The sequence below is a fragment of the Pezoporus wallicus genome, unplaced genomic scaffold (assembly GCF_028554395.1).
Source record: "Pezoporus wallicus isolate ANWC-B61680 ecotype Strahan unplaced genomic scaffold, APGP_CSIRO_Pwel_v1 contig_3573, whole genome shotgun sequence".
NCBI lineage: Eukaryota > Metazoa > Chordata > Aves > Psittaciformes > Psittacidae > Pezoporus > Pezoporus wallicus.
Genome location: NW_026642425.1, coordinates 813,121 through 836,079, shown reverse-complemented (window position 1 = coordinate 836,079; position 22,959 = coordinate 813,121). Strand labels below are relative to the sequence as shown.

Sequence of the window (22,959 nt, the reverse complement as noted above, 5' to 3'; positions counted from 1 at the left end):
TAAACACTTGTTTTCTGGTTTTCATTGTGGTTAGGAAAAAACCTGGGTGGTTGGATGTTCACATTTGCCTCTTTGTTGTGATGACTGTAGCAATTAATGCACATACATAGTCAATATATATTTAAGAATCTTCACCTTGAGTGATTACTGCTGTTACTGTAACTGCCTGTTACTGTTTCCCACACAAAGCATGGTAGGACTAAGCCACTAAGCCCTCATCCCTTCATCTCTCACCAGATCTTAAATGTCAGAAGTCATTAAGAAACCAGCCAAAGCAACTGTACATTCTGGTTGCGAAACTGCATGTATTGAGTACACAGTTATCTGGCCTTCACAATGTTCTGCTCTGGTATCTGCTGTTACTGCTGCGTCAAAAGCAGGTACCACAAAACAGCTGGATGCACAAAATGGCACATTCCTGGGGATTTTGTGGATACTGCCCTATTTGGGATCCCACAAGGGCAGTGAATAGGGTCAGTGGTCAAGAGCAATCTGCTAATAGGAAGGGCTGTCGGTGCTGGAGGATGGACCTTGTAAGGTCCAATGATGAAGGATGCTAAGCTGGCTCTCGTGCAATCATAGGACAGTGTGTTTGTGTGGGGGGCAAGGATTAGCTGCTGGAAGGCAATATAAGGCACAGAGTGGGGAGCACGACAGCAACTGGAGCACTGGTGTCTTGGAGGAGCGTAGAGCAGCCTAGCCATGGTAAGTGGGGTAAGAACAAGGTGAGAGCTTGATGCTGGTGGGATCCCTCAGGACTGCTGTGGAGAGCAAGGAGCAGAGCGGGAAGTAAACTATCCTGCCCGGAGCTCCAGGAGCATGTGGAGGGTGAGCCATGTGCTGCCAGACTGGAGTGGGGTTTTTAGCACTGCATTGCTCCAGCCACCAGCCCCAGATGGCTCTTACCCATGTCTCTGATAAGACTCCAGTGTCCAGGGCTCACCCAACATCGTGCTATGAATTTCCCTAAAGAAATCCATTATCTGTACCATGAGGGGAGATGACTTAATCTGTGACTTTGTGGCATTAATTTTAGTTGTGTTCAAAGCCTTGTTTTTTGTTTGTTTAGTTTTGGGGTTTTTTTTTTTGGTTTTTTTTTTTTTTTTTGGTTTTATCCCATTGTCTTCTTGTTATGCATATGGGTTACTGGAAAAGTGAGGATCCTTTTGCAAATCCTGGCTCTTCAGAAGAGCTGTAGTGGGAAGAGGGGAAACTCCTTTCCTCTCTGGGAAGCCTGGGCTGATGCCTCAGCTACACAATTTTACTCAATGTGCCTATTCCTATTGAAATGTGGCTTTATCACTGCCGGCATGTCCCTGCAGGTCCAAGGTTTGGTTTCTACCACCCTCTTGTTCTGGAACAGCTCCCTAAATTTAGGACAGTATTTGACCCTTGTGTTAATCTAGGAGGGGCAGGCATTGCTGATCTGTCCCTTTGGGATAGGAAATGACTTTGTGCCATTGAACACAGAGTTTCTGAAGGAGATGAAATAAAGAAATTATCATACCCAATGTGTGAGGGTGGGCTCTTTCTGGATGACTGCAAACACCTCCAGCGGGCATACTAAAACCAAGTTACCCACAGCCTGTTTGTATCCACAGGAAAGGACTGTGAAATGCTTGCTGCTGGTCTGTGCCTTCTGCCTCGCTGACTTTGAAGGCAACAAGAGTGAGTCTTCCTGTACACTGTACCTGCTGGGTCACAGATGGGTCTTATGGAAAGGAGAGGTCAAACCCTCACCTGACCTGTGTCCAGGTTCCTCATTCAGGGCACTTGCTGAAGGCTGCTATAGGGAGATAACACAGCAGGATTCAAGGGGAGGCAGGAACTGGGGTGCAAGAGCCAGAAAAATAGGCAGAAATCTCAGGTTCTCCATTCCCACCACATGCAGTATATAACCTGTGGAGATGGGCACAGTGGCCGTGACATGCCACCTCTCTCCTTGCTAGCTGGTGGCTGGCTCCATAGCTCTGAGCCAGATTACAGCCATGCTAAGGAGCTCTCTCAGGCCCTCACTCACATCCTACCAGGCAAGCCAAGGGGCAGATTCTTCCTCAGATGAGTCTGCCCTGGCTCTAGGCGAGGACCTCAGCCCTAGTGAGCTGTGCAGGGCTTCATGCTGTGAGTGAGTTTGCTCTCGTGTCTCTCACAGGGGAGATGTTCTTACTAAGTTTCAGCTTTCTCACCTTTCCTTTGCTGCAGGGCTGCTGGCAAGCCCCTGGCGAGTGGCTGCCCTGCGTAACAAGAGGAGCCCGAATGCCTGTCTGCCAAACCCATGTCAGCACCAGGCACACTGCCAACTGATGAAGGACAGACCCATTTGCAACTGCAGACCGGGCTTCACAGGGGCGTTCTGCCAAGGTAGGGAATGCTATGAGCCTTCACCAGTCTGTCCAGGGGCACTAGAGGGAAGGGTGATGGGCATGAGGCACTGGTGTTACCATTGCTCTCCAGTGTAGGCTTCAGGAGCATGTCCTAGCTTCTGCCTGTCACCACCAGAGTGTCCTGAATACACATTGGTACAAAACCCAGTTGCAGGCCATTTCTTTCCTCCCCAAAGTCTTCATTCCTTAATTCCTTGGTTGCCGAGAATGCAGGAGGGCATGCTGTAGAGCACAGCTGGTTTGCAGTGTCAGAACAAGCACACATACTCCAGCACAGCTCCAGTGAAGCCTCTTCCAGACACTGGCCAAAAGCTGTCTCCATCTGCAAGATTGGATCTTTCTCTCTGCCTTGTGCCCTTGGCAGGCTGCAGTGATTCTGTAGACAGCCCTTAAAAGGAGCTAGACCCACAATACCTGTCTTTCATGTCTTGAGCTTTTAAAGACTGTGTCTGTTCAGGGTAGCAGTGGCCATGGACTTTTGCTGGTCTCAAGCAACTGGGAGAAAGTAACAGACCCACATTAACGTCTGTGTATTTCCACAGGTTTGTCTTTTGCCCAGTGTCTGTGAAGAGCCCCACCAGCAGCCTCCAGCCAGGCTGGGATGAGGGTCTGCTGAGCTCAGTAGGACTGTGCCACCCCATAGCTGAACTAGGGCTCCTTCAGGCCTCTTCCCTATTGCTATTGCAAATGGCTTTTTCCCCTAGATGTGGTACTGAAGTTGACCTGTGAGGAAGGGCGAATGAAGATGATAGTGAGGAAGGAGGCATTCAACCTCCTGAAGATCCCTAAGCAGCTTGTCCACTTGAGGAACCAGGCATGCAAAGTCTCAGAAATGGAAGAAAGGGGTGAGCTGTTTTTTGCAGCCACTCTCACAGGTGAAAACCACACTGCCTGTGGATCAGTAATTCAGGTAAGGATCCAGCAGAGCCCCTCTGCATAGTTCTGAAGCCATGGAAGGAGCAGACGTGCAGAGTGTGCACAGCAAAGGGGAAGCCCCAGAAGCTTCTCCTTTGGTATCGTATGCTGCAAATTTCTCATTCCCCTTAGAAGGCTTCACTGGGGCCATCAGAAAGCTCTAGCTGTCACCTAGATAACAGCCCACAGGTTTCTGGTAGCATCCTTTGAGCTCTGCAATCCTGGCTGTAGCCCCTTAGTCCCTCACTTGATTCATGGGTCAGGGAGTGTTCAGAGGAACCAGTGCTCCAGCTTTGCATTGCCCTCACCAGTGGTCAGTCTGCTGATTCTTGCCTGCCCTGGTGATGGTTGCCAGCAGCCTCTGGACATGGGGCCTGAGGAAAACCCCAGCAGATATCCAGGCCTGGAGCAGCTGAGTTGCAGCACCTGAAGTGGACCTTAGGGCTCTATGTATGGACTTAGACATCTGGAGACTTGAGTTCTGTGTCATTCCAGCAAAACGGCTCCCACGTGTCGTACTCCAACGTCATGGAGTCAGGGTGGGATACACATGGGGTGGCGATCCCTGAGAATTTTCAGCTTGAGCTGAATTTCTCCTGTGACTACGCCTATGAACGAGTGGTGAGACTGCCCGCAGGTCCCACTACTGCTGACAGGTGAGTGGTCCCTCTTTACCTTGCTGCTGAGATGAAAGAGCTTGCAGAAAAATAGATGCCTTCAATGAGATGATCTGCATAAGCCCTGGGAAGCCACTAGAGAGCTCTGAGATCAGGCTGCCTCCCTTTCTCTTCCTGAAACATTTTTTCAGCATGAGGTTTGGGCCTGGGGCAGAGACACAGGGGCATGCACAATCTACCTTTCTCTTACCTTCACTGCTTGAAAGCAACTATCCAAAAAATAAAGGGTGGGAACTGGGAGATGCCCTACCCAGGGCCCTGTAAAGGTGCAGGTCAGGACCTCTTTAGTTGCCTTTCTCATAGCCCTCACTGGCCAGCTTGTCAATGGGAACTCCTGGAGCTCCTTGCCTCTGTCCGCACACGGTGTGGACATACCAGCCCAGAGGCAGCTCTGGGCCTGGATCTCACCTGAGGGCAGAGGCACATCCCGAGTCAATGCACCTCTTCTGCTGGCCTGACTTGTGCTATGTCCTCCTGCTTTATTCTGTATGTGAGGTCTCCTTCTCTCTTCTCAGGCCAGCGCAGTTTGAGGTCAGAGAAGGACACTTTAATGTCAGCATGGGACTGTACAAGACTGCCTCCTACCTCCAGCCCTATCACCTGCCAGCTGAGGCCGTCCCGATCAAAGACACACTGTATGTTCTGCTGGAGATAGAAGGGCAGCACCAGCTCAGCTTCCTGCTGAGCGTTGAGGGCTGCTGGGGCACAGCAAGCACAGATCCCTACCAGGAAGCGCAGCACAAGCTCATTGAGGAGGGGTGAGTGGAGGGCCTATAGTGCAACTGGTCTCCTTGCACCGTGAGCACAGTCACATCTCTTTGCTGGGTGCTAAGGACCAGTTGCTATGAAGGAGCAATGACACCATCATTTGCATGGGTGGAACCTATGGTGGACACCATCATTAAATAGGAACACCCCCATAGATGATCCCTCTAATCACTCTAAACTGAGCCTCGTCTCCTGACCCTGCTCTGTTGCCTTCCCTCCAGCATCACTTCTGGCCAGCAGGTGAGGCAAAGAACAGGAAGGGGAGAGGGGAGACCTTGCTGCAATATACAGAGAGGTCTCTGCTGAATAGCTTGTGTTGGCTGCAGTTAAACTAAAGCCAGTAACATGGATATCTGGGAAGTGGGAAGACAGCCAGGCTCACTGCACCTGTGTAGAGCTTTGGCCGCACAGGGCAAGATACTTGCCACATGCTCCTGTGCTGGTAACAGTTCCTCATGGAGCTGGGCACAATTCAGAGTGCCAAGAAAAGGCATCCCCACCAGCACCAAGACAGTAATAGTTCTGTTCAGCAATGCCTGGGAGCTGCCCCCAGTCCCCATGTGCTTGGTGTCCCAGGTTGGGATGCTCCCCCTTGTTTCCCCCTTCTGACTCAGCCACGGTGTCTCAGGTGTCCCTATGATGAGACAGTGATATACCTGAACAGCTTTGGAGAGAGCGCTACTGCCAAGTTCAGATTCCAGATGTTCCAGATTGTCAGTTACACCAAGGTGTTCCTGCACTGCCGTGTCCAGCTCTGTCTCCCCAGCGGCCCAGAGCCCTGTGCCAAGGTGAGCTCTCCCAGTGGTCTGCACCATTCCCTGGCCATGCAGAGGGACCTGCCTTCCCTGATCCTGCTGCTTGGAGAAGGGGCTGTGCTCTGGTTTTGGATGCCTCAGCACAATAAACACCTCCCAGCAGCAGGAGCTCAGCACAGCACTTTGAACTAAAGGTACAAGGGCTTGAACCCAACAGAAAGCTCCTTTCCCTCTTCCTGCTGTCTTTTGGGTATTTGCAGACAGAGAGGCTTATGCTAGGACCTGGGCAGGAGCAGGCTCTTGACTGCTCCCAGGCTGCAGCCCCAGTGGTACTTCTGCAGGGGCAGACCACCAGGATGTGCTCTTGCCCCAATGCAGGCTTCTCCCCTGCCCTTTGGACCCAACACCCTTCCCTTGGTTTTGTCCATAGCAATGCCCTAGGCACTGGAGGAGCAAGCGGGCACTGGCCAATGACTACAGTAAGATTGCCTCCTATGGACCAATCCACGTACTGGGAAAAATGACCAACCACTCCAGGAATGACCAAAAGGACCCGAAGGGTATGTATGTCCCTCTGGGGAGGCCAGGAGCAGCTCACAGACTCTTTCAACTCTCTAGGCAATGCCTGGTTATTTAAAAGCACTGCTAAAGTCGCTGCTCTGCACAGGAGCATGGAGTCTTTCAGGTGTCACAGCCATGCAGTGTGTGCTCCGGGAGCCAAACTAGCACGCAGAGCTTGGCTGTGATGAGCAACTCCATACCAGGCACAGGTCGGGCTGAGCAGGGTGGGAAGAAACTAGGAGCCAGGCAAGGAAGTCTGGGCTCTCACACTATATCTCTGTATCAACCCAGCAAGGCAGGCTTCTGGGCACTGAGGTCAATCGAGGACCAAGCCCACTTAGTAGCTCAGATGTAGCCCAGTGTAGCTCAGACCAGCCTCATGAATGACAAGCTAAATGGAGCCCCCAGGCAGTGGGTATGGGTGGAGTCTCCACATGAGGCCAATTGGGATGACTGAGTCCTGTTATTAGTGCCCTCAGGACCCCAACATACCCCTGGCTGCAGTGGCTCTTATCTCCCCAGCTCAGCCCCAGCCAGAAGATGCTGTGTCAGGGCTCAGCAGTGGCTCAGGGGCCCCATATGTGTAACCAACCTTTCTCTTCTTCGACAGGACACAACCCATGGCTCTCTACGACCCTCCTTGTGCTGTGTACTCTCACTTTGCTCCTTGTGATTGTGGCAGCTACCAGCACGAGGCGTTGGCTGGTGTAGAAGGCAGATGTTCCCAGAAGCTCCATCACTGGCAGTGTTCAAGGCCAGGTTGGATGAAGTCTTTGGTGATATAGTCTAGTGTGAAGTGTCCCTGCCCATGGCCGGGGGGTTGGAGCTAGACAATCTTGAGGTCCTTTCCAACCCTAACTCTCCTATGATTCTATGAAATAAATGTGACAGCAACAGAGAGGCTTCTGCATGTGATGATTGGATGCAAACAGTGCTTCAAGAATGAGCCACATCAGAGTGTCTTGGTTTCCTATAGCATTCCTGGGACCTTGTTATTCCTTCCTGGCCCGTGCTCTCAAGCATCCTTATTCACTTATTCAAAACTTGCTTTTCCATGCATGCATGGTCGAGTTCATAGGAAATTTTGATCAGCTGTGCTGAGTCTGGTCACAGGTCAGTCCTGCCCAGTGTGTATCTCAATAATGGTTGTATTATGGTGCTTAAATAATGAGCACACAGAGCAATTCTTAGGTTTATATCCCTAATGAGCAGTAACATTACCAATGACTAATAATTAACTTCTTTGCAAAGTGTGAGTTTCTCAGTCCATCTACCCTGAGTGTGGAGTGGGCAATACAGTTCAAGGCTTTAATTTTAACTTTCTAAGCATTTTAAATACTTACTGATATGTATGTCTGCATTGTTATAACACTATATGAGGGTGGTGAGGCGCTGGCACAGGTTGCCCAGAGAAGCTGTGGCTGCCCCATCCCTGGCAGTGTTCAAGTCCAGGTTGGACGGGGCTTGGAGCAACTTGGTCTAGTGGAAGGTGTCCCTGTCCATGGCAGGGGGTTGGAACTGGATGAGCTTTAAGGTCCCTTCCAACCCAAACCAGTCTGGGACTATATGATTCTGTGATGGAAGGTTCCTTCCTCCTTCCCAGAGAGTCACCCATGGGGAGCTGGAGGTGCCCACACTAGATGCTTGCCCACCAAAGCTGGACTTTGCATGGTTCTGTGTGACACAGATGTAGCATTAGCAGAGAAAGGGCTGCTCTGTGCATGCACATATATATATATACACCTATCCATGGAGATTTCATTCTTCATTCATGACAGATTTCTCCTTTCATTCATGATAAATTCCCAGCAAGACTTTGTCGTGGTTTAAGCCCAGCTGGTAACTCAGAACCATAGAGTTGCTTGCTCCCTCCCCCCCCCCCCCACTTCTTCTTGCCCCCACTCCCAGAAGAATGGGGAGGAGGATCGAAAGAATGTAAGTCCCATGGGTTGAGATAAGAGCAGTGCAGTAACTAAGGCATAACACAAACCACTGCTGCTGCCACCAATAGTAGTGACGATAAGAGAAATAACAAGGGAAGAGAATACAACCTCTCACCACCCACTGACCAATACCCAGCCTGACCTGAGCAGTGATCTAGCCCTTCCTGGTAACTCCCCCCAGTTTATATACTGGGCATGACGTGCTGCGGTATGCAATACCCCTTTGGCTAGTTTGGGTCAGGTGTCCTGTCTCTGCTTCCTCACGGCTTCCCCTCCTACCTGGCAGAGCATGAGACTCAGAAAGTTCTTGGTCAGAGTAAACATTACTGAGCAACAACTGAAAACATCGGTGTTATCAGCGTTGTTCCCAGGCTGAAAGTCAAAAACACAGCGCTGCACCAGCTACTAAGAAGGAGAAAAAATGACTGCTACTGCTGAACCCAGGAAAGACTTTTACCCACCAAATCATCCCTAGTATAAAGCAAATAATAATATTGTGAGCATCAAAGACTAAAATCAAACTGCTCAGAAAGCTGACAAAGGTTTAGTACTAAAACAGAGGTAAAGAAGAGGAGTGGCCATGTGTACATTCAGCTGAAGCATGGTGACTTCCTGGAAATGGTTGGGAAAGGAGGGATATTCAACAGATCCCTGCCCAAAGAGCTCAGCCTCAGTCTGTTTGGAGGGGATGTATCACAAAGAACCTCATGGGATTTCTCTGTTTCTGATGATTCCCAGATCTGAACCTCCTGAGTCTAGGCTGGAGTCAATCAATCATCCCACCTCCAACAGCAGAAAAACCCACCACTGAGCTGGTCCAGCACCAGAGGCCATCTCTAACAGAGTAGGATGGCCCCATCCTGGCTGAAGGCAGATGGTTCATGGGTTCCACCCTTGCCCCCACATGAGCCTCTGGAGAAGGAGATCAGGGGCACTTCAAGACCTTGGTGCAGCTGCAGCATGGAGGGACTTTGGCAGAAGGGATGTCTCCAGAACTCCTTGCCCACGGCAGGCTGACTGAAGCAAAGTGCATCTACTGCTAAAGTGGATTATGCCCACTGAAGGGTAAACTGAGGCATGGTAAACTGAGCCCTCATCCTCTGTGGGAAGCTGCACCTATTGCAATTGAGGCATGCTCTCAGCAGGGGCACATGCAGGCAGGGAGGTAGGTGCAGCCAGCAGCTAGTCCTGGGAGGCTGTGGTGGCTTTGTCAGGTCTGATGATGTGGGAGAAGGAGCCAATGGTCTCCTTTGCCTTTGGGTAGTAGAGAACAACCAGCCAGATGAATATGAAGATTCCTGCAGGGAAAGGAAGTCAGACACTCAGCAGCAGGATATAGTGGGAAGCATCCTGCTGGGATGCTGCTGGCTCTTCCCTGCCACTTTCAGGGTGTTCCCCCAGCTCACTCCTACTCTAGCAGGAGGGTCTCCCCACGATTCATGGTGAGCCATTTGGCTGGATCATGCCCTGGGTGGAAAATGTCCCTCTTCCTCTGCTAACAAATTACTTCCTTTGAGGAAAACCACCCACAGTGGAGTGGATGTGGTTGGGAGCCATGACCAGCTCCATGCTGTTGGCTGGGACCTGCTGTTTCCCTGCCAAAGGGAAGTGCTGGGAAGATGTTGGTGCCTTGGGAACCCTAGTCAAACCGCTACCAGGCTGGTTCCTGCTCCTCCATCTTCCCCACCCGAGCCCAGGATGCCCAGCTTGGAGCCAGCCCTGACCTTGGAGGGAGTTGAGGATGGTGAAGAGGTGGAGCATGGCCACAGAGGAGGTGCCATGGGTGAGGAACGCCAGGGTCCAGGTGGCTCCCATTAGGCAGAAGAGCCCCATTGCCACCAGGACCACCTTCCAGGCCTTGCGGTCTCCCTGTACTACCCCTGTGCCCTGCAGACTGCAGCTCTTCTGGATCACCACCGCAAAAACAGCTGTGTTGAACAGGAAGATGAAACCAAAGTAGCCACAGTTGGTGATGTAGTGAACCAGAAGATGTTTGGAAGTGATCCAACACCTGAAAAGAGACAACCACAGTGCCTCCAGTGGTTCTGCTAGCCCCAGCAGCACCCATGAGAGCCTCCCCAGGGGCACATGTTGGGGGATGCAGGGACAACCTTGTGCTGGTGGGGTTTTCCAAGGCGGGAGTGAAGCAGGGGGGACAGTGGTGTGTATCTGCTGCCCTCCTGTTGCTCAGCTGCGAGGAGGGAGCCTGGGGAAGCTCCATGTGACCCTTGGATGTCTCTCCATGGCCTGGGGGCTGCAGGCTTAGCACAAGAGGTCGTGGTTACCACAGCTCTGGCTGCTGTGTTGCAATCACAATTGGGAAGCAGAAGTGCAGCGTAAAGCCGAGCAGGATGGGTGCAACCGACCACCCCAACCCTCCCAGCAGGACCAGGTTACTGCTACCCCTGCCAAAGGGCCCCCTAATCCCTGTGGGTGCTGGGGCACGTACAGGCGGGCTATGACCTGGTGGTCCATGGTCTGGATGCTGTATTCTCCATAGTTGCTGATGGCTCCTGCCACCCCCACCACAAGAGCGGGGAAGCCTGGAAGAAAAAGGGAGACACTTGGGGGAGGACAGGAAGGCAAGAAGGAAGCAAGGTCATCCCCTGGGGACTCTGCATGGCCCCGGGTGTGCTGGCCTCCAGGAAGATGGAGCTTAGGGACCCGCAGAGGTTGTGTAAGTGCTGGGGGCACAATGGTTGCTGCTGGGATGTGATGCGGAGAAGGAAGTACAGTGCTGAGTACCAAGGCTCAATGTGCCTCCCATGGTGCTGTGGAGGACGGTCCGCAGCAGGGTGGAAGGTGTGGATGCCCCAAGCCCGTATAGGACACTTCTTAGCCGTGACCACAGCATTTGAAAGAGCTGTGGGCAGGACAGGGGCTTGCTCATTCTCTGCTCACTCTTCCATCACCCAGTTTCCCCTCTGTTTGTAACCTGTTGCCTGCCTCTCCCCCATCTCTCACTGAGGCTGATGGTGCTCACCCCAGCCCACCAGGCACAGCTTCACCAGGTAGTTATGGATGTAGGAGCCAAGAACCTTGACAAAGAGAAGGTAGAGGTGACAGCCCTCCAGTGCCATCCCGGTGAAGCAGCAGAGCAGGCAGTAGTGGGTGAACCTGCCCACGACCTTGCAGGGCCCTGGCAGGGTTCCAGCAGAGAGCCCGCTGTTGAGCAGGAAGGCCAGGTTGAGGAGGAGCAGGGGGCCCACCAGGTTTACATGCAGCCCCAGCTTGATGCAGGGTCTCCTCGGACCTGAACTTGCACCTGAGTGTCCCCGGGGGAGGAGGAAAGGCAGGGTCACAGCCGAGCAGTGCCCTGTGTCACAGCAGGTTCATGCAGGAGCACCAGAACTGCCCTACACCCCTCCCAGCCTGATGAGTCCCTAGGGCGATGCTGGCACATCCTACCTGAAGAAGATGCAGAAGGCAATGGTGAAGATGGAGAAAGCCACAGCTACCCCGCAATCAGCAGTGGCAACAGCCATCAGGGCTTGTGCTGTGGACCTATCCAGAGCTGGGTTCTGTCAAACACATGCACTTTGGGTTAGACAGACCCTGGACCAACCTAGACAACTTGACTGCAGCTACCAAAGCCACAGGGCTGCTGACTTTGGTGGCTGCTGCAAAGACTCCAGGCAAGCCCCTGGTCTGTTACCCCAGAAGGTCTCTGGGGGCAGTGGGGCAGTGGTGGCTCAGAGGACATCCTCCCTGGGGTGGGGTAAGGGATGAGTGAAGGTGACCATGGTGGATCACTGTGAGCACCTCCAGCAGCAGACAGGACCCCAAGCCTTGCTGCTCCAGAGCCTGCACTAGGCTGGGGGCTGTTTTCTCCAGGTACCCGCTCCACCGAGTTGCTGCTGCCCTCCTGAGCTGGGCTTGATTTTGGGACCTCAGTTTTCCCAGGAGCAGCTGTAACTGTCCCTGTGCAGCTACTGGTGGTACCCAAGGGGCCACCATGGTGGGGCATATAGCACAGACAGGAGCTGTGGGGAGTAGGGTTGTCACCAGGAGGAGGGTGAAGAAGGTGAGATGGTCACAGGAGCAGTGTGTCCCCTTGTCCCAGGTCTGTGTGTCACATCTGCTACTGCTCCAGCCTCCTGCCTGCCCTGAAACAGGCACAGGGTGATGACCCCAAGTGCCAGGAACAGCACCCACACCCGGCCCCAAAGAGGCCCCAGCGAGGATCAGACCTTTGCTGGGATCCCAGAAGACACATTGTGGGGTGCTTCCCTGCAAGGGGGGAGATCAGTATCAGCCAACACCTCAGTGAGAGGCAGCAGGGGAGGGAGAGAAGGAGGGCACGGCTGACTGACATGGGGCAGCCGCCCATGGGCAAAGGTGAGCTGCACAGGGTCCCGCAGACCGGAAATGCTCATCTCTCCCAGTGTGATGCCCACCATGGTGTCGTCCAGGACCTGCCCTGTCTGGTTGACCTCCTGTGTGGGGGCAGCGCTGCCTGAGCCAAGCCAGCAGGTAGCGGCAACCAGATGGATGCCAGCAACACTGGCTCATACCTGGAACATGCCCAGCTGTGGGATGTTGAGGACCGTCACCACCACATGCACTGTCTGGCTGCTCAGGGACCAGAATATCCCCCGAGGGAGATAGATTTTTCCTGCCTTCCCCTTCCCCGTCACATTCAGGATCCTGGGGTGCTGTGGGAGAGAAGGGTGGTAGGTGCTGGCTGGCAGCATCACCTCTTTGTTCAGGATCCACCAGCTTTGCTCCAGGCATAAATTCAGCCCTGGCTGGATGGGTTTTGCTCAGCAACATCAGCAGGATCCCCAGGGCAGAAGGGGAGAACTTCATCCCTAGCACCCAGCAGGAAAGGGGCAGAGCTGGGAGTAGGTCCCAGGAGAGCTCCAGCCCACCATCATCCCATCGGATGTGGTTCCCTGCGACATCCAGATAGTGGGAAAGCTGGCATGTGGGCACGAGGCACAAGGTCCTACACGTTTCCTTCTACCTCCCCCTCACCTTGATCACCAGCTCTTCAGGGAGGCTCTTACCTCCCTAACACTATTTCACATGACTTCTTGCCAAGGGAATCTAAAGCTGATGTTGGTCCATGATGCAACCGCAGAACAAGGTTGAGGAAGAGCACACCATGGTGCACCGAGTCCCGGGGCAGTGACTGAGGTATGCTCGGAAGGTACAGGCCCTCTGAGCAAGGGAGAGGGGCACGTCTCACCTCCGTGGGGGAAAAAGCGATGAGGACGTCCTGGGTGACAGCCCTGCTGACGTTCAGGAGCAACACCTTCACCCCAGCCAGGTGACTGTGCAGCACTGGCCCCACCACCTGCAGCAGCCTGCAGGGCAGGAGGGGTGTGGGACCTGTGGCATGGGGGGCTGAGCCTCCAAGCCCTGCCCAGCCCAGCCTGCCCTCACCTGAGCCAGCGCTCCCGCAGGCAGGCACATGTGGGGTTGCCTGAGCGCCCCAGCTCCTGGCAGCGCTGGGGCAGGTCAGGGCTGAGTGTCCTGTCCCCTCGCTCCTCCTGCTCCACCGTCATGTTGCAGCACTGGTGTTGCCCATCACCCTGCTTCAAGGCTGCCCAGGAGGGAAACAAGGTGACCGCTGGGCAGTGTGGCACTGGGGGCATGGGCAGGGATGGGGGGAGCACTCACCAGCACAGATCTCCTGTCCCCTGGCAGCGTCTGGAGGAAAAGCATGTAGGGAAATGGGGGGAAAACCCCAACATCTCAGGTCAGCCCTCCCTCTGCCCCGACAGGAGGGGAGGCAGCAGAATCTGGCAGCTGCCAGGCTCAACAGGAGCAGCCCTTCAGTTACGTGGGCTTCAAAAACATGGACAGCATCAGCGCTGGAGAAGTCAAAGCCACCACATCCAGCCCCTTGGTGGCTGAAGATGAGACCCTGGGCTGCTGGTCTCAGGTTTTGAAACAGCCCCAGAAGCAAACCCACCTGACTGCCAGCTCTCCACACATCCCAGCAGAAACGCTCCCTCCTGGCCCAGCCACGTATCATGGTGAAACCCTGCTGTGGTCTTTGAGTCAGTGCTTTCCACGGGAAAACTCACCACCAAGCCTGCACTTGCCCACATCCCTCTGACCCGTCACTCACCGGGCAGCACCGGGAGCAGCAGGGCTGTGCCCAGGAGCAGGTTCATACTGCATTGTGTGGTGTCCGGGCTGCTCCCAGCCATCCCACAGTGCTCTGCTCCTCACGTACCAACAGCTCTGCTCCTCCCTGGGCTCCCCTGAGGCTTGTGACTGCTCCTGAGGCAACGGCCATCTCCTCATTTCCCTTCTGAGACCCTCTCACGCCTTCCTGTGACCTCCTGCCCCAGCTCACAGTAACTGTCAGAGTCACGTACTTTCCTCCTTGGCCACTTCCATCTGACGTGGGGCTTTTGTCTTTCCCCTTTCACTCGCATCCTGCAAATCCTTGGTTGACAGTCCCCACCAGAGTGACATGTTAGAGCATCCCTATCCCAGCCCTTTGTAGCTGATCTTTAAGGTCCCTTCCAACCCAACCACTCTATGATTGTGTTACTCTAGGAAACGGGGCATGCCACTGGGCTTTGCTGTGAGCTGATGGGAATGAAATATCCCCTTTGTGGGAAGGTTCCCCCTACCCCAGCCAGAATCCCTGCAGAGGGGGATAGGCCACAAGTGCAGCATTGTCCAGAAGATGAACTGGTGGGATGAGAGACACAGTGCTGGGTTTGCAAACAGCACAGCCAGGATTGCTGCATTCTGCCCTGCAAGCACTCAGGAGATTCCTGTCCTGCAAAAAACTCCCTCTTTGGATTCCCATCCTTCAACAGCCTTCCTCTTCGCTGGGCAGTGATGGTCATAGAATCACAGAATCAACCAGGTTGGAAAAGACCTTTAAGATCATCAAGTCCAACCGTTCCCCAGCACTGCCAAGGCCACCACTAAACCATGTCACTGAGGGCCCCATCTACACAGTTTGTGAACACTTCCAGGGACAGTGACTCCACCATGGCCCTGGGCAGCCTGTTCCAATGCCTGATCATTTGGGGAAGAAATTGGCCCTAACGTACAGTCTAAACCACCCCTGGTGCAGCTTGGGGCTGTTTCCTTTTGTCCTATTCCTTGTTCCTTGGGAGCAGAGACCAGCCACATCCTGGCTCCATCCTCCTGTCAGGCAGTTGCAGAGAGCGATAAGGGTATCCCTGAACCTTCTCTTCTCCAGATTCCAGATTAACCCACCCCCCACCCCCCCCCCCCCCCCCAGTTCCCTCAGGCATTCCCCATCACACCTGTGCTCCAGGCCCTTCACCAGCTCCATTTGCCTTCTCTGGACCTGCTCCAGCACCTCAATGTCTCTCTTGTAGTGAGGGGCCCAGAACCGAACACAGGATTTGATGTGCTGCCTCACAAGTGCTGAGTACAAGGGTCTTTGGAGACCACAGTAGCTTCCCGAGCCATGGCATCTCCCACTGTCACCCTGATCCCTATGGCCTTGGGCTACCAGTGCTCTGCCAGGAGCTCCACCACTGGCCCAGCTCAGCAGAATCATTAGGGATGCACATCTGGTCCTGCCCAGGATGGAACAACCCTGGCTGAGAGATGGACCCATTGGAGAGCCCACCAATTTGCCAACATGCCCAGCAGAGAGACCCCAGCGAGCCATGCTCCAAGCAGGAACAACTTTAATGGGCACAAGTCTGGTACGTGGGTGCACCCACTGAACTTCTGCACCATCCAAAAAATAGGCATTCAGCAAATTAACAAAAATAGACCATTTCAGCTGCTGGAAGGGGCTGGGGGCAGAGCTACTCTGTCTTCACCGGGAATGGACCTTCTTGGTAACCACCAGCAAGGGCTGAAGATGGGGCCTTTTCCACTGGGGAAAAGGCCCAACCCTGGCCTCAGGGCATGGGAAGGGACATCCAGAGGCACCAGGGACCCTGTCTCTGCCCCTTCCACCTCCTACAACTCCCACTGCCTGGGCAAGCATCCCTCTGTCTTGCCCCAAGGATGCCAAGCCAAGGGATACCAAGGGAAAGCTGGTGAGGGGGCTGGCAGAGATGAGGGGACCCTGGACTCCAGCAGCCCCTGAGGTGGATGCTGTAGCAAAGCAAATGGCGTTGGTCCTTCCTGTCCTTGGCTCTGCCTGCTCTTGGGCTGCAGTTTGATGCTGTCGGAGCTGCTCTACAAATCAGAGGACTTCCTTGCCTGCAGCACCATGGTCCAGTACCAGAGAAAGATAAGGAAGCCTGGGAGATGAGAGAGGAAGGGTGGGCAAATCCTCTTGAGTGAGGCAGCAGCCTGCCAGAGACAACTCCTCCCATACCTGTCACCACCCCACCAACACCCCTTCACAGGTGTTTCCCTAGCTCACCTTGGAGGGAGTTGATAATGGTGAAGAGGTAGAGCGAAATGAGGCTGAAGACACCAGAGGTGAAGGAGAAGAAGACCAGTGCCCAGGGAATGCCCAGCAGGATGCTCAGCCCAAAGAGGGCAAGAACATGCTTGAGCTTGTGGCCTTTGTTGTTCTGCCGGAGGATCTCCCGGACCATGGCCCCCAGCATGACCGAGTTAAAGAGAAATACCAGGCTGAAGAAACCCAGGTTCACAACGTTATGGATCAGGGGGCTCGTAATCCAGCATCTGGAGGGAAGAGAGTGGGCAGAGGGTTACGCTGTATCACCCCATGGGGACATGAGTTTGAGGGATTGGGAGGAACACGAAGGTGTGGTGCAAGCCCAGAACCCAGCTTAGTGAAACAGGGAGGGGGGATCCCACCACCACCCTGCACAGAGCAACAGGAAAGCCACAGGACAGCTGAGGAGATCCTGTAGGACACAGTGGAGGTCTAGCCAGTTGACTTCCTCTAAGACCAAGGACCAGGCAACCCAGTTCCGATGACTCACATGGTTGCGTTGGTGGATTTGCCAACAATGGATTCATAGATGGGAATGGAGAAGGGGCCATAGTTTCTCCAACTGGCCAGGAAGATCAGCATCACACAGAAAAAGGGGAGTCCTGGGTGGCAAGAACAGAGTGAAGTGGCCGCCCTCGTCCCCAGGTCTTGGAGTTCCTGGAAGGACTCGTTGCCCCTTTCTTCCTGTACAGAGTACAAACCAACATCCTCCCCACCAAGAGGAACTAAGAACGGAGCACACAACGACACCTACTGTAAGCCCTGATGCAGGACTGACTGCGCGGCGTCAACCCCAGCCAGAGGATCAAACTGGGCTGTGGAATTTTAGGTCAGGAAAGATCATGAGATCTTTCTACCACATCCCCCTGCCTGAAGCGCAGCAGAGACGTGCGGGTGCTTCCTGCATCAAGCCCATCTCTGGGCTGCCCTGGGTATTCCTTTCAGAAAGAGCACCCCATTGCTATGTCACGACCTTTGCTCTACCACCAGCTTCTACTCTCAGCCATGGAGTCTCCTTCTCCATTGAGTCTCCCAGCAGAGACCCCTCTGCTCTCAGACCCCTCTGCTTCCCCACAGCCATGTCTACATCCCCATCCAGGAACCATCTACGGTGGGGAAGACCTACCCAGGTGCCCTCCACCCCATGGCCTGTGCCTTTGGGGCCTCTCTGCCTCCCCCATGCTCACCCCAGCCCACCAGGCAGATCTTGAGGAGGAAGTGGTCATGGTAGGTGCTGAAGACTTCGATCACAAGCCGGTAGAGGTTGTAGCCCTCGATGCCCATCCAGGTGAGGCAGCTCAGGAGGGAGAAGTGCAGGAAGAGCCCACCAGCTCTGCAGACAGCCTCGCTGCTGCTGGAAGCCAACTGCTCAGAGATGAGGAAGGTGACATCCAGGAGGAAGATGGCACCCAGCAGGTTCATGTGGATGTGCATGCTTGTGATCTGGTCTCGCTGCTTGCTCCTGGAGGGTCAAGGTGGGGACACCTCACCACCACACCTGTGGTGCGGCCTGCACCCTTGGTGCCCCACAACATAGCTCTCCATTGGGCAACTCGTCCCTACCATAAAAGCACAGAGACCCTCTGGTGGTGTCAGGGCCTGAGAGCCTGGCCCCACAGCTGGGACCATCATTACATGTGCAAATCGAGCCCTGCAGCTGAGCCCTCATTTCAGGTCTGGGCCAAGTGGGGTAGGGAGCAACATCATTTCAGCTCTGAATCATCCATGCAGGATCAGTGACATGACACAGGAGAAGACACTCATTTTCTCCACTGAGCCCTCAAAAGATCTTTGCAGGCTTCTGCTTGTGAATTCGCATCAACAACCAAAAGTCATTGAAAACAGCCAGTGGTTTTGAGTGCCCTGAAGGAGATCTGACCAAGGGGTGGTTTCTGGACAGGAAAACTCTGCTTTCTTCAGGCATGTCTCCATCATCATGCTCCCAGACAGGCCACCCCCACTGCATTTGGAAAGCTTGCATCCACCCAGGTGCAGTGGCAATGGACAGGACAAAGACAGGGAGCATGGGGCAAACTGTCACACTGTACCTGAAGTAGAGGAATAAGATGGTGCAAACAGATGCCAAAGCTGAGATCAGGCAGCCGACATAGGTTATGACACTCAGATAATCCCTGTGCATGTAGGTGATCTCCAGGGAGGAAACCTGAGGAGAGGGAGGAATGAGATGGTGAGGAAAAACAGCCAGTGGGAACAATGTGGAGAGCTATGGGAGGGTGCTACCCACCATCAGCACAGCAAAGTAGGTGAGGTGGTTACATCTGCACTCTGTCCAGCTGCCCCCTGTCTCTGTTGTACAACCGAAGCTGTCCCAGCTTCCAGAGTTGGCTGTTTAAGAGAAAGGGACAGCATCTGGTGAGCAGCAGGAACATCTGCTCCAGGTTTGGGGATCCTCAGGTCAAGGTGTCTATGGCAGGGAGGAGAACCAAAGTGGGGGTTCCAGCTTGTCCCAGGCCAAGTACACACACTCAGATAGCACCCCTGGCATCCCTAGGGACAGAGAAAGCTCTCAGGCTAGGGAAAACCTGAAATCAACCCGTGGAAAAGATTTATAAAGCTGTAGTGAGGAAGGGAAGTGCAGAGGAACTTCTACTCGTGTCAGTGGATCTGTGGTACCCTGCAAAAGCAGCAAAGGCAGAGCCTGGCTTCACACCAAGCACAGAAGCACTCACCAGTGGTGTCCTCCCGCCAGAAGACACACAGTGGGGTCACGTTCCTCTGCAATGACAAAAGCACAGGCCCTGAGCAGGATGCAGTGGTGGGTTTGCTGTCAGGCCACCACATTTGACAGGGGACAACATGGGGCAGGAGGAGAGACAGTCTCAGGAGACAAACTGTCCTGTGGGGACAGGCAGAGACCACTCTCTTGGCAGCTTGTGGAGCAGATTCCTCCTCCTAGGTCCCCTTTTTCAAGCAAGGGGTTCAGTGTTGAGCAGGCGCCCAACAGGACCATGAATGAGCTGTGGGACTGTTAACTCAAAGCATCCCCCATCCCTGACGACTGTGCTGGAGGCGACACATCTGCAAAGCAGCATCTCCTGGACAGGCACAGGCAGCAACATCACCAGTGCACACGGTGAAGCCATGATCATAATACAGCCCCAGAAGATGTAGCAGACCCTGTACAGGCTGGGCAATGGCATGGACCTGCTGGATTGTGACAAATCTCTAAGCAGGTAGGGCCTGAGCCCTCCCTGCCCCTCCATTCCTGGTGGGATCAGGTTTGATGAGGCTATTTCCCCACCTACTGGCAGCTGGCCATGGAAGAAAGTGAGGACCACTGGGACAGAGAGGTTGGCCACCACTGTGTCCACCAGAGAGATGCCGACCACCTTGTCACCCAGGACGTGGCTGCTGTTTTCATCCTGTTGGAAAAGAAGAGGAGGCGATGGCAGGGTGGGAAGGGAGAGCTGCTAGAAGTGGGGGAGAATCCCCATGAAGGTCTCCACCTCTTCCCTGTCAAGCTTCTAGCTCATCTTTGAAGCATCTTCTGCAAGGAAGCACCAGCATCCTGGTCTGGACAGCATCTCTGCTGCCCTGTACCACTGGAGTCCCTGGCACAGTGGGGACACCCCACCATATGAAGACAGGCTGAGAAAAACTGGGGCTGTTCAGCCTGGAGAAGAGAAGGCTGCGTGGAAACCTCATAGCAGCCTTCCAGCATGAGAAGGGGCCTACAAGGGTGCAGGAGAGGGATTCTTCATCAGGGACTGTAGCAATATAACAAGGGGCAATCGGTTCAAACTTGAACAGGTGAGATTTATGTTATGTATAAGGCAGAAGTTCTTTCCTGTAAGGGTGCTGAGGCCCTGGCACAGGTTGCCCAGAGAAGCTGTGGCTGCCCCATCCCTGGCAGTGTTCAAGGCCAGGCTGGACGGGGCTTGGAGCAACCTGGTCTAGTGGAAGGTGTCCCTGTCTGTGGCAGGGGGTTGGAACTGGATGACCTTTAAGGTCCTTTCCAATCCAAACTATTCTATGATTCTATGTTACCCATATGGCCATCACCTGGAACATGGTCTGGCTGCTGATGTCCATCAGGAGCACTCTGTGCTCTACCACCTCCTCCCTCTCCTTTGCCATCAAGAACAGGCTACTCGGCAGGTCCACCACGATCCCATGGACCTCTCTGTCCTCCTGCAAGGAGAGACTCATGAGGATGGAGGCTAGGAGAGCACACTGGTGAGCAGAGACCAGCAGGGCTGGCTGCCAAGGACCCACCTCTCTTTGGGAAGCAAAAACCAGGTTCTGCGCAGCCTGAGCGGGCTGGACAATCAGGACAGTTGCATGCACTGTGGCCTTTCCAAAGGTCTGGTTCTGCCCTTCAAGCTCCACCTTGGTCAGCATCTTCTCCAACTCCCTGAGTTTGCTGTCAGGGAGGGTGCACAGTGAGGGATGCAGCTGGCACCACATCAGCAGCAGCAGGAACGGCAGGAGTGAGGAACTCACCAACGAAGCACCCACTGCTCCACGGCTCCTGCGCCTGGCTCCGCAGGCTGTGCAATGAGCCTGTCCAAGGCAGTAACTTGCTTCTCCACGTCCTGCTCCCAGATGGGCATGTCCTCTGGTGAGGCTGGAGGACACACAGAAGGGAATGCCATGAAATACACAGTCAGAGCTGGCTTTCTCATGCCCCCCAACCAACTGGGCACAGCACTGGTGGGAGCAGAAAGCAGAGGGCTTCAAGGTAGCCCCAAGCCCAGGGACCTGATGGACACCTCAACCTAGAGGGCCTCTCCTGCTGCACAGTGGCTCCCACTGTGGCTACCAGGCCCACGTTGGCTAGGTGCCTAGCAGTGCAGACAGGACCCTTGGAACCTCTGCAAAACCCATGATTTTAGGGGGCAATACACTTGAAAATCTCCATCTTCTAGGAGCGTGGGTATCCAGGCCTGCCTCTGGGCTGCTGGAAGCAAACCTACGTCCCCTTCCATCACCATTCAGCTGTGTCTTCACATCAGCACCATACCAAATCCTGGGACACCAACTGTTGATGGCATAAGAATGGGCTGGGGATGAAAGGAACCCTGCATTTCATTGAAATAATGTTGAACTGCCTTTACCGGGGAAGAAGTACTCAGAGGTACTGCCAAGGGAGGTGTTCTTCCCGCCCTTCGAGATGTAGGACACATTGAAGATGGACGTGCTGGCTCCTGCAGTCTCCTGACCCTGCTTCCCCCGGGCATTGCTGCTGACTGGATCTCGGCCCAGGAGAAAGCTCTGCTTCCCGTACACCAGCCGCAGGGTGCTGTTGGCCCTGAACCAGCAGATGCAGAAGCGGTACCTGCCCAGCATGGGGGGCAAACTGTAATTGTACGAGGAGTTTCTCCTGCTTGGCAAAAAAGGCCTTCTTATGATCAGTGCCTGGGCTGTGTTCTCGATGGAAATGGCAGCAGGGCCATGCTCGTAGATGATGGAGCTGTTCTGGGTCTGGTTTCGGTCACCACAGAAGCGGAAGTCCTCCTCCTTATGGCCACATGCTCCCGCCCCTGCATACACAAGTGTTTGGAGACGGTGGTTCAGCCGGGCTTTCTGCCGCTGTAAGCCAAATCCTGTCCTGGATGGGCTGCATGATGTCAGTGACACTGGCCCACCTCCCTGATGTCCCCATGGCCATGCTGGGGGGGTTTGTCAGGGCTCCTGAGGCAGCAGGAGCCACAGCCTTGCGGAGCCACCCTCTCCCAGGTGCTATTAGCCACCTCAGCAGAGAGAGGACCTCTCCATCCCCAGAAGTAATGGACAGGGATCATCTTCTTTCCCTGGAAAGAATTCATCCTGCCCAAGAAACCCCATCAGAGGCACATCAGCCCATGAGACATTTCACCTCTGTGGAAATCACAGCAGCAAGCACCCCTCTGTACTCCCCAGGCAAGTTTTGGGCGCTGCCAATTATTTCCAGCAGCCCAAACCTGTCTCATTAGGATGTGGTTGGGGCAGTCTACCTTGGAGCAGGAAGAGAAGGAGCAGAAGGACCTTCATCCCGGGAAGCTCTCTGCTTTGGCTTGACCTCTGAGGAAAAAGCAGGGCCTGGAAGGGTACAAAGGAAAGGGGCCACGTGAGTATTTGGATACCACCCATACCATGGGGTCCGGGGATGGAAAGCAAAGGCTGTGGTGGTGGTAAACAGCTCCCTGGTGCCCCTGCTGCAAGGAGGAGCCACGAGCACCGGGGCTGGAAGGACAGGGCAGCCGTCAGCGAGTCCCTGGGGTCTGGGCAGTGAGGGGTGCCCCAGCACTGGCACCAACCACCAGTGACTCAGAGCGGGAAGGAGGGTCGCCTCTTCCACTCCCAACCTCAGATCTCTCTGTTCAGGCCTTGTCTTCTTACCACAGATAGGAACAGAAGGAAACGGTGGTTTCCTAGTTCACCAGCCCTGAAATTGTCTCGGGTGCTCTCAGCTCCTGCAGATTAGCTGAGGAGCCATGCACAATGCAAACTGCTCTGTCACTGCAGCCTGGCAGAAACAGACTCTCCCAGGCTCATCCTGGAGCAACTGTGGCTGCCAAAACCCCTTCTGCCCCTCATGACCAGGCAGGCAATGTTCTCTGCAGCCCCTTCCCCACCCCTTCA

The 22,959-nt window shown here is 54.3% G+C and overlaps 3 protein-coding genes across 3 annotated transcripts; 1 reads left to right on the top strand and 2 right to left on the bottom strand.

The window, feature by feature from the left end:
• Positions 1-1,535: 1,535 nt before the first annotated feature.
• On the top strand, positions 1,536-6,158 carry LOC130610506 (uromodulin-like). The gene is made up of 7 exons (XM_057430474.1): positions 1,536-1,668; positions 2,203-2,361; positions 3,089-3,294; positions 3,795-3,955; positions 4,492-4,734; positions 5,373-5,532; positions 5,930-6,158. Exons 1-7 carry the CDS (start codon positions 1,536-1,538, stop codon positions 6,134-6,136), a joined length of 1,269 nt encoding a protein of 422 aa, XP_057286457.1. The 3' UTR covers positions 6,137-6,158.
• Positions 6,159-8,528: 2,370 nt separating this feature from the next.
• Positions 8,529-14,128, bottom strand: ADGRG3 (adhesion G protein-coupled receptor G3). Its single transcript, XM_057430473.1, is given in 14 exon segments — positions 8,529-9,301; positions 9,728-10,014; positions 10,453-10,546; positions 10,987-11,240; positions 11,242-11,268; positions 11,412-11,524; positions 12,009-12,109; positions 12,194-12,233; positions 12,317-12,439; positions 12,518-12,658; positions 13,195-13,312; positions 13,392-13,551; positions 13,629-13,658; positions 14,083-14,128. Coding segments are annotated over 14 exon segments (1,650 nt in total). The 3' UTR covers positions 8,529-9,185.
• A 1,963-nt stretch (positions 14,129-16,091) lies between these two features.
• On the bottom strand, positions 16,092-22,468 carry LOC130610472 (adhesion G-protein coupled receptor G1-like). Its single transcript, XM_057430410.1, has 13 exons — positions 22,332-22,468; positions 21,453-21,878; positions 20,839-20,962; positions 20,611-20,758; positions 20,398-20,526; positions 19,641-19,757; positions 19,065-19,110; positions 18,620-18,720; positions 18,423-18,538; positions 17,562-17,836; positions 16,865-16,976; positions 16,333-16,601; positions 16,092-16,207 (listed from the first exon to the last, which is right to left on the bottom strand). The coding sequence occupies exons 1-13, from the start codon at positions 22,465-22,467 to the stop codon at positions 16,143-16,145; spliced, it is 2,064 nt and encodes a 687-aa protein (XP_057286393.1). The 5' UTR covers position 22,468; the 3' UTR covers positions 16,092-16,142.
• Positions 22,469-22,959: the final 491 nt, after the last annotated feature.

Excerpts from the sequence above, each read along its gene's own strand:
- LOC130610472 (XM_057430410.1), bottom strand. The coding sequence starts at position 22,467 with ATGGGTGGTATCCAAATACTCACGTGGCCCCTTTCCTTTGTACCCTTC. Across the intron at positions 18,539-18,619 it reads CCTACTTTGCTGTGCTGATG|GTTTCCTCCCTGGAGATCAC; the intron begins GTGGGTAGCACC and ends CCCTCTCCTCAG. Across the intron at positions 17,837-18,422 it reads ATCTTATTCCTCTACTTCAG|GAGCAAGCAGCGAGACCAGA; the intron begins GTACAGTGTGAC and ends TTGACCCTCCAG.
- LOC130610506 (XM_057430474.1), top strand. The coding sequence starts at position 1,536 with ATGACTGCAAACACCTCCAGCGGGCATACTAAAACCAAGTTACCCACA. Across the intron at positions 2,362-3,088 it reads CACAGGGGCGTTCTGCCAAG|ATGTGGTACTGAAGTTGACC; the intron begins GTAGGGAATGCT and ends TTTTTCCCCTAG. Across the intron at positions 4,735-5,372 it reads CACAAGCTCATTGAGGAGGG|GTGTCCCTATGATGAGACAG; the intron begins GTGAGTGGAGGG and ends ACGGTGTCTCAG.